Source organism: Dipodomys spectabilis, unplaced genomic scaffold (assembly GCF_019054845.1).
Source record: "Dipodomys spectabilis isolate Male_0828 unplaced genomic scaffold, ASM1905484v1 ptg000067l, whole genome shotgun sequence".
NCBI lineage: Eukaryota > Metazoa > Chordata > Mammalia > Rodentia > Heteromyidae > Dipodomys > Dipodomys spectabilis.
Genome location: NW_024870744.1, coordinates 1,441,191 through 1,455,113, shown reverse-complemented (window position 1 = coordinate 1,455,113; position 13,923 = coordinate 1,441,191). Strand labels below are relative to the sequence as shown.

Sequence of the window (13,923 nt, the reverse complement as noted above, 5' to 3'; positions counted from 1 at the left end):
TCCAAACTGGAAGTCCTTCTCTTAGCCCCACATGTCCTGTGCAATGGATTCTTTAACCAAAGTTGGATGCCTCACAAGGATGGCATGATTTGTGTGTAACCATGACAAGCTTGGCACCACGTTACTTATAGGTTTCAGTAAGGATTTCTGATCACATTATTTGCATATAACAGATTTGCCAGTGCATCATTCCTTTATTGGAGGTAGGTTTCTCTCATCAAAGCAGAAGGTTTTGGCACGCCATTTTAATTGGGCCACAACAACATTATACTGCTGCTGGTTTTTGAATGCAACTATTTTTCGGACTCATTTTCACCCCTCATTTGCCACTAGTACTTCAGTGTAAGAAGAGAAAATGTGTGTGAATGTGGGTGATTTGGAAGAGGTCTGCAAAGGGCTTCTAAAGGAAATTGGAGGACATGGCTCTTGATAAGAAGCTGATGGGCCCACATATCATCTGAAGGGCAGGCTGCAGGGACATGTGGAAAGTCTTTCTTGAAGGTGGAAAATGCTAACTAAACACATCTCCACTCTTATACCTAATCCCACTAGTCTATGAGGCTTTAAAGAATTGCCAGGTTTTCCTATTTAAAAACAAACAAACAAACAAAACAAGCAAACACATAGACCGACAGACAGACAGACAGACAGACACACACACACACACACGCGCGCATGCACGCACACACGCACACACACAGGAGTTGAAAACTGGGCAAAAAACACAAAGATGTATACTGGGCACCAGTGGCTCACGCCTGTAATCCTAGCTACTCATGAGGCTGTGATCTGAGAATCACAGTTCAAAGCCAACATGAGCAGGAAAGTCTGTGAGACTCTTAACCACCAGAAAACCAGAAGCAGCGCTGTGGCTCAAGTGGCAGAGAGCTTGAACTGAAGAGCTCAGGGATAGTACCCAGGCCCAGAGTTCAAGCCCCACAACCGAACAACAACAACAAAAAAAAACCCCACCAAGATGTAAATGCAAGAGGAAAAAAAAAAAAACCAACCAACAACAACTCAAATTATCAATAAAGCTAAATTAAAAAGGGTTAACACCTTGATAAAGATAGCCCTTTCACAGAGGTCAGAGCCTGGGCCCTGACTCTGAATTCACTCTGATCAGGGAAAAGAAGAGTATAAGAAGAGTGCATTCAAGTAAGGCTCTGGCCTACCCAGTCCAGCTGGGGCCAGAGGGGGGGAGGGGAGGGGCAGAGACCTACTCTGCCCCTTACTGGCCATGTGACCTTCACATGTGTGTCCCGTAATGTTCCTTGGCTCTGGTGTCTTCATCTGTAAAATGGAGAGACTATCTTCACTTCATAAGGGTGTGAGGAGGATTAGGATGGAAATACTTGGGCAGGGCTTCCAACAAGAAATGCTCAGTAGCATTGGCTATTGTTATCTTACTGTTATTAGCTAGTCCAGAGAGGACTTTTTAGAGGTAGATACTAATAACCTGAGGCTTAGAGGTCCATTACCTCCTAATACTATAATAAAATTGCATGAGCCTATATTTTCTTTCCACAAATTCTTAAAGGGACCAGAGATCCCAGTATATTCGAAACCACTTGTCTCTTCAAAAAAGACTGGGAGGGACCCACAAGGCTGACCGCCTGAAAATCTTCCCTATGGGTGCCCTTGGAGGATAGTCTCTCCATCTGACCATCCTACAGGGCCCAGTGGCTCTGCAGGAAGTGGCTGGCTTGCTTTCAGTGGGCGTTATTTTGCAGGTTCTGCCGGATCTTCTGTCCCCAGTATGCTCATCAACACTCCCCCTCCACACACACTGCTGACCTGATGCAGAGCCCGAGAGTTCCCCACACCCACCAGTGCTCTGCTCCAGCTGTTTAGGACAGACTCCCATTCTCTGTCTCTGTCCCCGGGGCTTGGGCCAAACACAACCAACACCTTTTTCTTCTTCCTGAATGTTCTTCCTGAAGTTGGGCCTCCCCTTCCTTGAGGTGGATACTGAGGGCAAGAAGAAGGGAGGGAGAGGAAAGAGGAGGAAGGAAGAAAAATTGGAAGGGAAGGAAGGAGGACTAGAGGGAGGAAGGGAGGAAGGAGAAGCTTGTGCCCACCTGCTTCCTGGGGTGGGGTGCTAGGAGTCCTGCTAGGCGAGAGCTGAGGGGAAGGTAAATGGTGAAAAGCCCTGCTTCCCCAGTGAATGAAGGGAGCCCACAGTTCAGTGTCAGTACCCACACTGACCTGGGCCTGGGTGCAGTGTTCATATGTCACTGCAAGGGCTCCGCAGAGGCCTATTGAGATGTCTAACAAGGACCTTGCCTGACTGGCTGTGGGGCATGTGGACTAGTTGAGTCCAACTGCCAGACAGGAAGGAAGCTACCAAGCTGGAGCTAGTCAGCAAAAGCGGAGCATACTCCCACTGACAAGCACCCATTTACACACTTAGAGGGAGAAAGGCAGGGTCACCAGGAAGTGGAGCTGAATGAGGGCTTTGGGGCCGGCTCCCCTCTTCTGACTGTCCTCGTGCAGTTCCTGCAGGAACTAGGACTCAATGAATAGTTGTTGAAGAAATGTGAAAATTAATAGAGCAAGATGGATTTTTGTTTTAAGCACTTTTGATCTTAACCATTCTCAGTCTGGGGAACATGTAAAGAGATGAAATGAAATTTTATTTACTTTTTTTTTCTGTAGTACTTGGATTTGAACTCAGAGTGTCACATTTGCTAGGCAAGTGCCCTACTGCTTGAACCCTGCCTCCATCCCATTTTGCTGTGTGTGGGGGGGGGGGGGAGTGAGGGGGTGCTGGTCTTGGAGCTTGAACTCAGAGCCTGGCTGGGTACTGTCCCTGAGCTTTTTTGCTCATAGCCATTGCTCTACCACTTGAGCCACATCTCTACTTTGAGCCTTTTGGTGGCTAATTGGAGATAAGAGTTTCATGGACTTCCCTGTGTGGTTTGGCTTTGGCCTGTGATCCTCAGATCTCAGCCGCTTGAGTAGCTAGGAAGACAGGTGTGAACCACCAGCACCCAGCTGCTTTTAGTTGTTTTTCAGAAAAGGTCTTTTCGTTTTATTGCCTGGCTGGCCTCACATCCCAATCTTCCTACCTCTGCTTCCCTCATGGCTGGAATTATAGGCATGAGCCACCATACACAGCACAAAGTACATATTTTATTTATTTGTTTGTTTATTTATTTCTGTCTTGGGGCTTGAAAAAAGTATATATTTTAATCTGTATAGTTGACTGGCCTCTGGAAATTCCCTCAGACTAATAAGGAAGACCCTGACATGTCAGGCCTGTACCTACTTACTGATGTGTTCAGAGACCACTGTAGGGTTCTCAGAAACACCATGAGGTCTCAGGCTACCTGGCCAAATTCTGGGCCTGCTAAAGGTCACTTATTAGAAAATATAGTGAAATCAGAAAACTGGAAAGCATATGTGAAGTCAGGCTGAGGTGTGTCTGGAGTACAGGAAAGGAAAGACCGGATGCAGGCTAGCCTTGCTGGCAGAGCACAGCTACGTCCTTGCAGTACTGGTGAACATGGTCATACTCGATAGGCTCAAATCTCTTTCTACCAACAGAATTAATTTTTTAAAAAATCACCAGGAATTGCCACAGAAAGGATCTCTCTACCCTAAGAGCCCTAGATGAGGAAAATAAGTCCTTTAACTATAAACAAGAGAAACTGAGAATGAAGAGAAGCGAGAAAGCTGACCAAGATCATACTTTAAGAGGACGAGAGCAGAACCCAAGCTTGGAGATCACACATCTGGAGCCCTGGCTCTGAGCTCTTGTTTTTATATCATATTACATCAGGCCTGTGGCTCCCTGCCAGAGCCCTAGCATAGGTTGTGCTACTTGGGATATGGCTAGATGGCTAGGAATATGGTGTAGTGACAAGCATTTGTGACATGTGCACATCTGTGTCTGCAGGGCCCTGGAGAGACTGTCTGCAGGCCCTGGAAGATGGCCATGATACCAGCTCCATCTACCTGGTAAAGCCTGAGAACACTAACCGCCTCATGCAGGTGTGGTGTGACCAGAGACATGACCCTGGGGGTTGGACTGTCATCCAGAGGCGCCTGGATGGTTCCGTCAACTTCTTTAGGAACTGGGAGACATACAAGGTGAGCCTCTAAGGCCTATGTGCACTGCCCTGACTGGCCCCACAGGGTAAAGATGGGGACAGGGCCATTTTCAACCCACCAGGGTGGTGAGGATAGGTTCATTCCCTAGCACCTGCTGCAAAGTGCCACTAGCACCTGCTGCAAGACAACAGCTTACAGTTGGAACCATCAAAGCCCCACAGACTAGACAGGCAGCAGGGGGGAGGCCCCCACCCCAGCTGGCTTATGGGTAGCACCTTATTCCCAGCTGCTTACTGCTATCTTCCCATGGAAGCCCTGTTCTCAAAGCCCAGAGAGGAAGTCCTGAAGCTCATGGGCCCTCTGTAGGAAAGGCTGCAAGGGCTCAGCTGCACCAAATCTGAGCAGAGAGTGTGAAAAATAGTGTAAGTGGCTCAGTTCACTGGGCACCTGCCATGCCTTGGCACCATTCAGTGATCCCTTATGACATTTAATCTCACAGTGACCCCTGCAAAGGGTACCACTATCACCCTGACTAACAGGACAGAGGAGACATACCTTGCTCACAGCTGCACTGCTGTCATATGGCAAAGCAGTGATTGCAGCTCAGCCTTCAATGTCCACCTCCTCGTAGCCTCCACATGTGGCTTTGCTGCGCCTGCTTCTCAGGTCTCCTTCTATCCTGCTGCTCCCTGCCCACCTCCCGACCAGCCTATGTTCCCAGAGACTCCTCTACACCCTCTTTGCGGAGATGGTATAGCACAGTGCCCAAGATCACAGTTTCTAGCACATCCTGGCTCACCCATCCTAGGGAGGCTCATGATAGCTCCTCGCTTTAAGAGTTCATAAAATAACTTACAGGAAGTGTACATTATAAGCAAGAGGTCTCACTAAGCACTAGCAATGGTCAGAAATGAATCCATACACTTACAAGACTTTGCTGGCTATCACTGTGTATATAACCCCACCCCACCCTCACCACTACATGTCAAAAACATTCATAGCAAAACCACTGGGTTCTAGAACTGGAAGGAAGTCCAGGTAGAGGTCACGCATGTGTCACACAGCTCATGCCTGTCTGTTATGCTAGGGCTTACACATGCTCGTCACACACAGCTCATCCTCAGAGAAGGAAACTGAGGCTTGGGGGAGGTGAGGACCCTGTCCTTGGAATGGACACATGCCTTCTATGTGGCAAGTTATCTGATGGCCACACCACACATTCCCGTAGCAGCCATGAGAGAAAAGTGCCCGTGAGGTTCACTGGGGTTCACAGGCTGCCTGTCCAAAGGAGCCATCCTCTCCATCTGTGTGAATGATGTGCAGCTGAGGCTCAGGAATGTGAAGTGACTCTTCAAGTTACAGAGCTGTGACATGGGGGAACAGAAATTTGAGCCCAGACTTGGCCTTGTGCTGCATGCAATTCTCGGGCCACTCTCAGGCCAGAGCTGAGTGTCCAGTGCCGGTGAGTGCCCAGCATAGTCTACACTCATGCTTTCCTGGGTCTTCCTCAGCAAGGGTTTGGGAACATTGATGGCGAGTACTGGCTGGGCCTGGAGAACATCTACTGGCTGACAAACCAAGGCAACTACAAACTGCTTGTGACCATGGAGGACTGGTCTGGACGCAAGGTCTTTGCAGAATACGCCAGCTTCCGCGTGGAGCCCGAGAGCGAGTATTATAAGCTACGTCTAGGGCGATATCATGGCAATGCAGGTGACTCCTTCACTTGGCACAATGGCAAGCAGTTCACCACTCTGGACAGAGACCATGATGTTTACACAGGTAGGAAAAGTGGAGTCTGACTCAGGTGCTGGGCTGGGAAAAGAGGTTACCCAAGCCATCTCTCCTGACTCCAGGTCCTGGGAGCAGGATGGTCCCTGGGGGATGATGGATGTGCCAAGCCACTGTCCCTGTCCCAATGTTTGATGATCCCCTCCTTTGGCCATTGCCCTCAAATCCCCTCTGAGAAGCTTGGTCACTTTGGCACTTACAAAAAGGGAAAGGCAAAAGTATGTGGATCACACAGATAAGGGCAGACACTCATGCCCAAGTGTGTGCCCTCCTCACTTCTCTGTCTTAGGCACTCATGTCTGTGGGCTCTTGGCCACACACCCTGGGTTCTAATACCATCCCTTCTTCTTCAATCACACATCCTCCCTGGGCTATATCATCTTCCTGGGCCTTCCTACATCTGGAAGTAAGGTCAACACCCACCTTACAGGGCAGGGAGAAAGTTCAAGAGAATGTACCTCAAGAGCTTTGTCTACGACTTAGCTCAATACCATGGACTTTCTTGATAGCATGATAACATGGTAGCATGTTCTGTTAATGTAACACTGTAATGAGGCTATTAAGAGGAAATGGGATAGAGTAGATTAAGTGATTTGTACAAGATCATATACTTGGAACACATACTTTGGAGGACTTTGAGTCCTTCCTAAGAAGTCGTAATTAAATTAAAAACAAGGGAAAACAAAGAATTACAAGGTTCACAGACAATCTGCCCTAAACACAGTACAAGACAACCCCACAGTTCATACCTCCAAAGTCCACACTCATTTCCTTCAGACGAGAGCCAGAGACCCTGGAGGCTGGTGGGTTACCAAAGCCCAGGTCGCCCTGAGGATGGCACTACCTCCAAGCTTAGGCCTAGTCTGCTTTCCCAGATAAGCCTGATCCCTCCTGCCCCCACCTCCTACTTATCTTGCAAGTTCCCTTTCTTGAATGTGTGAGCCCCGGGGATTACTTTAGGAATGGTTTGAAGTGAGCTTTATGTGGGCACTGCTTTCCACACCTTGAAGTGGGGTACCTTGTTCAGAGTATAGTATGTAGTTCTCCCTACATCAAGGGGAAAGTGGGACATGACCTGCCTCTCCTCACACCACCCAGACACCCCTGTGCCCTCTCTGTCCCTGAATGGGCTCTACTGGAAGGGCAGGGGGAAAGAGCAGTCCCTGTCTAAACTGGTAGCTTTTCTAAGCCAGAGCTACTGAAGAGCAGTCTAGGAGATGCCCCTTGTCTTGGGGGCATGGAGCTGAGACAGACACTTCCTGAGATCCCTCAGAGGGGACAAGGGGAAGAGTCTTCTATGACCCACACTGTCAGATGGTTTCTGTCCCTGGGGCATTCAGGGTGAAGTGCCGGGTGGGGGCCTCCCCTGGCAAATGGGAAACAGACTGGTGTGCCAAGCACTCTCCCTGCCCAGCACTGTTTCTTGGTCCTTGTGACCTTGAGTCATGGCCCAGAATAAATCCCAGAAAAACTGGGAACCCTGGGGTGCTTGAGGCTAAGGCGTTCCTTCAGCTTTCTGCCTCAGTCTATCTGTTACCTCCTCATCCCTCCCACAACCTTGGCTGGAGCAGAGCTGTCCTCTCCCTGAACAAGGGGTCACCTCCTTGCTGTCCCCTCACTCCACTAAGCAGCCCAGATGATGGCGGCTGCTCTCACTCCTCCTGCTGTGGGGTGCAATGCCCCTGCATGCCTGCTTGCACCTTGCCCACACTTATTATTGTTCTGAACGGCTTGTCCTTGGCAGCAAAATGCAGTGTGATGTGACAATGCCAGGAGTTTCATGGAAATAACCTTCTTTTATGAAATAATATGAAAAGTTACTTGGGTAGAATTCGGGCTGGGAAGAAAAAGACGGACATTCCTTCACTTCCCCTGATATTCTATAAAGACTCTGATCTACCCCTTTCAACTCCTAAAAGGAAGATTCTTTCTCCCTCTCCCCAGCTGCCCCAGGCCAGAGCCTGCAGTGGGCAGTGCTGTCCGTGCCACCTCTGCAGGGAGCCTGGACTGTGCTATACATGGCCTCACTTAATCCTCAGTCATCCTATGCAGTGGGTGTTATTTTATCCTCCTTTTTACAGATAAGAATACAGTAGTTGGGAGAGGGGAAGCTATTTGCCTGCCACCTCACAGGTCTGAGGGAGTCTACACCCCAGCCTTCCATCTCTAATGGACAGAGTCCACCTCTCAAGCATTCTTGCTTTGAAGATTTTCCCAGACATGGGCCTGCGGATGGGGCGGAATCAACTCCTTCTGGATACTTTCTCACTCCTTTCTCTCCACAGGAAACTGCGCCCACTATCAGAAGGGAGGCTGGTGGTATAATGCCTGCGCCCACTCCAACCTCAACGGGGTCTGGTACCGTGGGGGTCACTACCGGAGCCGTTACCAGGATGGGGTCTACTGGGCTGAGTTCCGAGGAGGCTCCTACTCCCTCAAGAAAGTGGTGATGATGATCCGGCCCAACCCCAACACCTTCCACTAAGCCTGCTCGCCCCTGACTCCGTGGCCATCATCAGGAACCACCCTGACTGTGTAGCCCCAGCACAACGCCTCACCAGTTCATCTCAGCTGGGAGGATGGGACGCAGGATTCTGCTTTCCAAAGTTACTGTGCCACATATGGAACTGGACTGCTACAGTGTTCTCTGTCCCCCTTCTTTCCTTCATACCCAACAACCCCTCATGTTATCAGGATAGGATGGGAATGCACACAACTCTTCCTTTAAAAACCCAACTGTACGCTTTTGTGACATGCATGTACATGAGCCTCTCGGTGCAGACTGTATGTACATGCGCTTAGATACAGGTCACACGTGATACGTATGGACACTACGTATTCTACTTTCAGTTCTCAGATGCTGAAGCTATCGCCAACAGTTTTGCTCTTCAGAGGAAAGCATTTTCCTTAATGCTGTGTAACTTGAGTCTAAGGGTAGAACACAGGCTGTGTTGCCTTAGTTCAAAATGAATCCTTGGCATTGGTGCCTGGATTCTTCCAGAAATGTCTGTAAGGCTCATCTCTCACATAGGGGCTCCATACCTCCCCTCTGAAGAACCCCTGTGAGAACCTTATCAGACTTCATGCTCTCCCTCCCTGTCCTTCCTTACACCACTCCCCCTTCTCAGGACTTCTTACCAACCTACACCCAGTTACCCCCTCATCTAGTGCCTTCTGAGCCTCAGTCCCTAGCTGCTCGCTGGGGTTCAAGGCACCGCTTTTCCCTCCTTCCCTGGCCACTCTTCTCTGCCACACAGGCCTTTCTATCCAGGCAAGATCCCTCAGCCTCTGAGAAGGAACAGTTTTGGCTCGGTAAAGAAAGGCCAGGTCAAGTGACACCAGCACCGTAATGTATTCACAGTTTTGTATTTTCCGTTCATACTGTAGCCTCCACATCATTGTAACTTTCACACAAATAGTAGCCTGCCTTGCCAGAGATACTCAGCTGAAGAGAAGTCAATACGTTGGGGGCCCTAGATGGCAACAAACCTGAGGTTCCATGCTCAGTGGACCAGAGTCTGTACCTCGACCCCAAGTCCACTTCCCTGAAAGATGGGCCACATGAGGGAGGAGCGGCTACTTCCTATATGTTGCTGAACTGTCTGGCCACAGGCTCCATGGCTGGTGTACTGCGACATGGTGGCTTCTGAGTCCTGATGGGCTCAGTGCTACCAGAATGAATGCAGAGGCTGAAGAGACGAGTCTAGAAGGGGAAATCCTCCCAGTGGGCATGTGGGCCAGGCATGTGAGGTGTGGGGCGTTTGGTACTGTCCACATCTGAGTGGGTGTCTATTACCTCAGCATTTCTCACAGTGTACCATGTAGCATGTTCTGTGTATATAAAAGGGAGGGTTTTTTAATATATATATATATATTCCCAGATTATCCTTGTAATGACACAAATCTGCAATAAAAGCCATCAGTGCTACATGGATGTATCTGTACCCTTTGTTACTGTTTTAGAAATGTTTCCTACCACCTAGATTGGGGCCTCTGTAAGGAAAAGCAGGAGAAGAGTCAGCACCGGGACGCATCCCCAACCACAGAGATCACATTTTGCCTCCCAGAATCCTGCACTAGAAATTGTGGCAAGTACCACTTTCTGGAGTCAACCTCCTTCATCCAAGTGTGTCCAGACTTTTCCACTGATGAACTAGAACACCTCCCAGGCAAGACAGTTAACACAAGACACTTCTCCAGGCCAGCCATGTACTTTCTCCTCCCTCCCATGGCTAAGGCTGCTCCAGCCTCCACACTGAGCCCTTTCAGGATCAGTGCAGGCCTCAGCGCTTCTCCTTTCCCTGCCACATCAGGCTCTTGACCAGGAGCTTGAGCTCCCTCATTCTAACCCAAGTCCCACACTTGCTGCCAGAGCTGTCTCCTTGCAAAGCAGATCTGGGACTTAGGGAAGCCATTTTAGGCATGATTGGAAGCCCAAACCAAAAAGGATAAGACTGAAAGATATGACTGAAAAATACCAATTTTTCTGCCTTCCAAAAAACAAAACATGACCAAGACTGAAAGGCAAAGATCCACCAAGAGAAATATGTTTACTATGTTGATATTTTTATTTGTCAATTACAGGATTAAATATTCATACCATGCCAGAACCTCTTTCAAATTCATACAAACACTGTAATAGAAAATTTGGGCTGAATGCCAGTGGTTCATGCCTGTAATCCTAGCTACTCAGGAAGCTGATATCTGAGAATCACAGTTCGAAACCAGCCCAGGCAGGAAAGTCTGTGAGACTCTCATCTCCAATTAACCACCAGAAAACTGGAAGTGGTGCTGTGGCTCAAGGGGTAGAGTGTTTGCCTTGAGCTGAAGAGCTCAGCGACAGCACCTATGCCCAAAGTTCAAGCCCCATGACCAAAAAAAGAAAGGGAGAGAGAGAAAGAAAGAAAGAGAAAGAGAAAGAAAGAAAGAGAAAGAAAGAAAGAAAGAAAGAAAGAAAGAAAGAAAGAAAGAAAGAAAGAAAGAAAGAAAGAAAGAAAGAAAGAAAGGAAAGAAAGGAAGTAAGAGAGAAAGCTTATAGAACTCATAAATGTTATAGACCACGATAGACAATTTGCCCCATGAAAGTTAGAATGTGTGACTTTAACTAAGGATCACTATCCCACAATATTGTGAAATTTGGGAAATTATGTAATCACTTAATCACAATAAAGAATTTGAAAAGAAAGAAAGTACACAAACACCTTGTAGGAACCAGAGAAGTACCATAAATGACAGATAAGCCATCATGTGGCACCTGTCAGATTGGTAAAGATGAGAAAACTGCCAACTGCATGCCCGTACGAGGATAAAGAAATACTCACTTTCTGCGCTATCGGCAAAAGCCCAGAATTGAAGAGTTTGGGTGATATGCATGTCAAAATTGCATACATATACCCACTTAGACACAGCAGTCTTTATTTACTACCATGCAAAACAACTTGGAGAGCTTTTTTTTTTTCTATTAAAGTTGTGGTTAGGAGGCTACTACAAAGTGCTTAGAAGTGGACTTTTTCCTTTTTTTTCCCCTTTTAAGTCACTTTCATATGGCTCTGAGAAGGAAGGGATGTTATTCTTGCTCGATGGAAGAGCAGAAAATGAGGTAGGGATTAAGTAAAAAGTCCCAACGAGAGTTAAAGTAGAAGGCACTGGGTATCAGGCCTTGAGGGAGAATTCTCACCCTGTTCCCACTTCCCAGTTGCTTGGGGTCACAGTAGAAACTGCATGCTTTTTATGAGTATGTCCTAAACTTGGCCCAGACCACAACCATACCTCCTCACACATCTAGAGTGTGTATGTGTGTGTTGGGGGCAGGGGGAGGAATGTAGGGAAAAGGAACATAAGGTACATGCATTTTCTCTAGTTACTAGTCTTAAGGTCCAAACCTAAAGCACAGAGCTCTGGAAAGCCAAGCTGGACAGTGTGAAGTAGCTCCTTTTCCATTCCATTTGGAACCCAAATGTCCCTCTCCTCTAGCACCCAAACTCATGTCTTGCCCAAACCACCACTGGCCATATGAAAAGACAAAGGAGGCTGCCCTCATATGCAACCTGCTCTTAGAGTAAACTGGGAGGAAGGAGGCCAGTTCACTAGGTTTCAGAATGGAACAGGTACACTGGAGGTAAGGTCAGAAATGGGGTGAACCTGGGGTTCTCCCAGTCAGGTACCTGTGATCTTCTCCCTCAGCAGTCAACATGCAGATAGATCCAAGTAAGACCAACAGCACTCTTCTATCCCAGGCAGGGTCCTTTTAAGGATTACAATATAACATAAGAAAGTTCTAATAATATTGAATTCTTTCTCCCTGGTGGGCACAACTGTAGGCCCAGGCAGAAGTTAACAAAGCTAGTTATTTCTTCTGTTGCAGCCAATGATTGTCAAATGACACTGAAGAGTCCTCTCCTCACAGTTTGCCAATTTGAGCAAGACTGAAAGAGAAACCTCCTGATTACTGAAAGCAGTGGTGATAGGAGTCTGCCATTTGTAGAAGCCCTGGATCCTCCAGGAGTTCAGAGGACCCTCCCTGACTTTCCAGATCACCTCACCTGTTTCAGACTTGAGACATTCATTATAATAAGAGATATCCAGGCAACCAGATTAAAGAAAAGGAGCAAACATTTTAGAGGTGACAAATGGAAAATGGCATTCATTCTGCCTCCATTTTCCTGGAGACTCTAAAGGATAGGGACAAACTAATAGCTTCCCAAGATCCTTCATTCCAGAGCAAGGTATAAGACCATCCTGAAGAGATATTCAAATGCGTGCTGTAGCCCACTTGGGCTCTGTGTAAGCAATGCAGAGAAAGAATCCTGGAAGTGGGGGAGTTGTCTTCATGCTATGTCCTCTTCCAACACATGGACAGCAGGTGCCTCTCACCAAAATCAAGTGACAGGAAAGCTAAGGGACACTCCCAGAGCATAGTACAAGCAAAGATGGGTGCCACTGTCTAACCCAGGCCCCAAGCCTAAGACCGCAGGCACCAGAACAGTGTGAAGTAGGAGATACTGGACACAAAGGGCCTGGGAGTAGGGTAGGGGGACAGGACAGCAAGTACCAGAGCCAAAGTCAGCTAGAAAAGTATCATTCTGCCACTAAGAAACAGGATTGGAAGTATTCAGAGTAAACAAAATCAGCACACAAATAGGGAAGGAGTAGCTGGGGCTATGCACTGAGCACAAGCTCTGGATTAGGTCAGAGCTGCTGCAGAAGACAGGCCCTGTCTCCTGCATCCCCTGTTCCCTTTGCTGAAAGCTCCAAGGCCAGAGACCTGAGCGGGCAGGTGACAGAAGCAGTAAGATTGGCCAAGCTCCAGTGAAGAAGCTGACTTCCTGCCCTGACCAGCTCCAGGCCTGCAAAGCTGGCTTTAGGAATCCAGGCATGATTGCTACATAGGACTGTCTGAAAGGAGGAGACTGTTACAAGGGACTGGACTTTGTCATCCCTGACACCAGGAAGACCTAGGGGCCTGCCGAGTTCTCTGCTTCAATTAGGAAAAAACGAAATTCATCCACAGAGCAGACTTGAAAAGACACTGGGGAAAAATGAGTTTGGTTTCTTCTTACACCTGGCAGAGTCCAGCTCATTAAATAAGCTGGTTATATAAGGACACATGAGGTATCTCCCTGAGCCCATGGGTAGAGATGCAGCTGGGCCTCATGAGAGCCAGGAACCAGAAACTGTCGGGAAGGCCTCCAGAAAGCAAAGCAGCAACCCTCTCCACATCCCACTGGGTTTCTTACTGTGTCCCCATCTGCAGTCTACTCTCACTACTGGCCCCATGCATAGCTCTGGATGGCATTTCTGAGCTTATGTGCCAGCACCTCTACTTTCCAATGCCAACAGGGATCGGATTGGCCAGTCCAAGTTGAATGTCTACTCCAACATTCCAATTCTATAGGCTCTGGCCTCAGAACTGCTGCTGGAGGATGATGCCCTGTGAGAGGCAAGGGAAGATCCCAGGATCCCAGGACAGGAAGGGTCAAGGACTAGTTCTCTATCCAAAAAAGTATTTAGACTATATTCTAGCTGTTGTTGGCACCCATCTTTTCTAGGACCATACTTTGCCAGCTAGATGGATTC

At 48.1% G+C, this 13,923-nt stretch overlaps 2 protein-coding genes across 4 annotated transcripts in view; one reads left to right on the top strand and one right to left on the bottom strand.

Annotated features, from left to right (window-relative positions):
* Nucleotides 1-9,775, top strand: part of Angptl2 (angiopoietin like 2) — a 31,610-nt gene extending 21,835 nt beyond the window's left edge. Inside the window, exons 3-5 of the mRNA XM_042680989.1 lie at nt 3,902-4,095; nt 5,568-5,838; nt 8,133-9,775. Coding sequence (XP_042536923.1) covers nt 3,902-4,095; nt 5,568-5,838; nt 8,133-8,332 — 665 coding nt within the window. The 3' untranslated portion in view covers nt 8,333-9,775. The remainder of the gene's footprint in view (nt 1-3,901; nt 4,096-5,567; nt 5,839-8,132) is intronic.
* Nucleotides 1-13,923, bottom strand: part of Ralgps1 (Ral GEF with PH domain and SH3 binding motif 1) — a 242,208-nt gene that overhangs the window by 112,798 nt on the left and 115,487 nt on the right. The window lies entirely within an intron of this gene.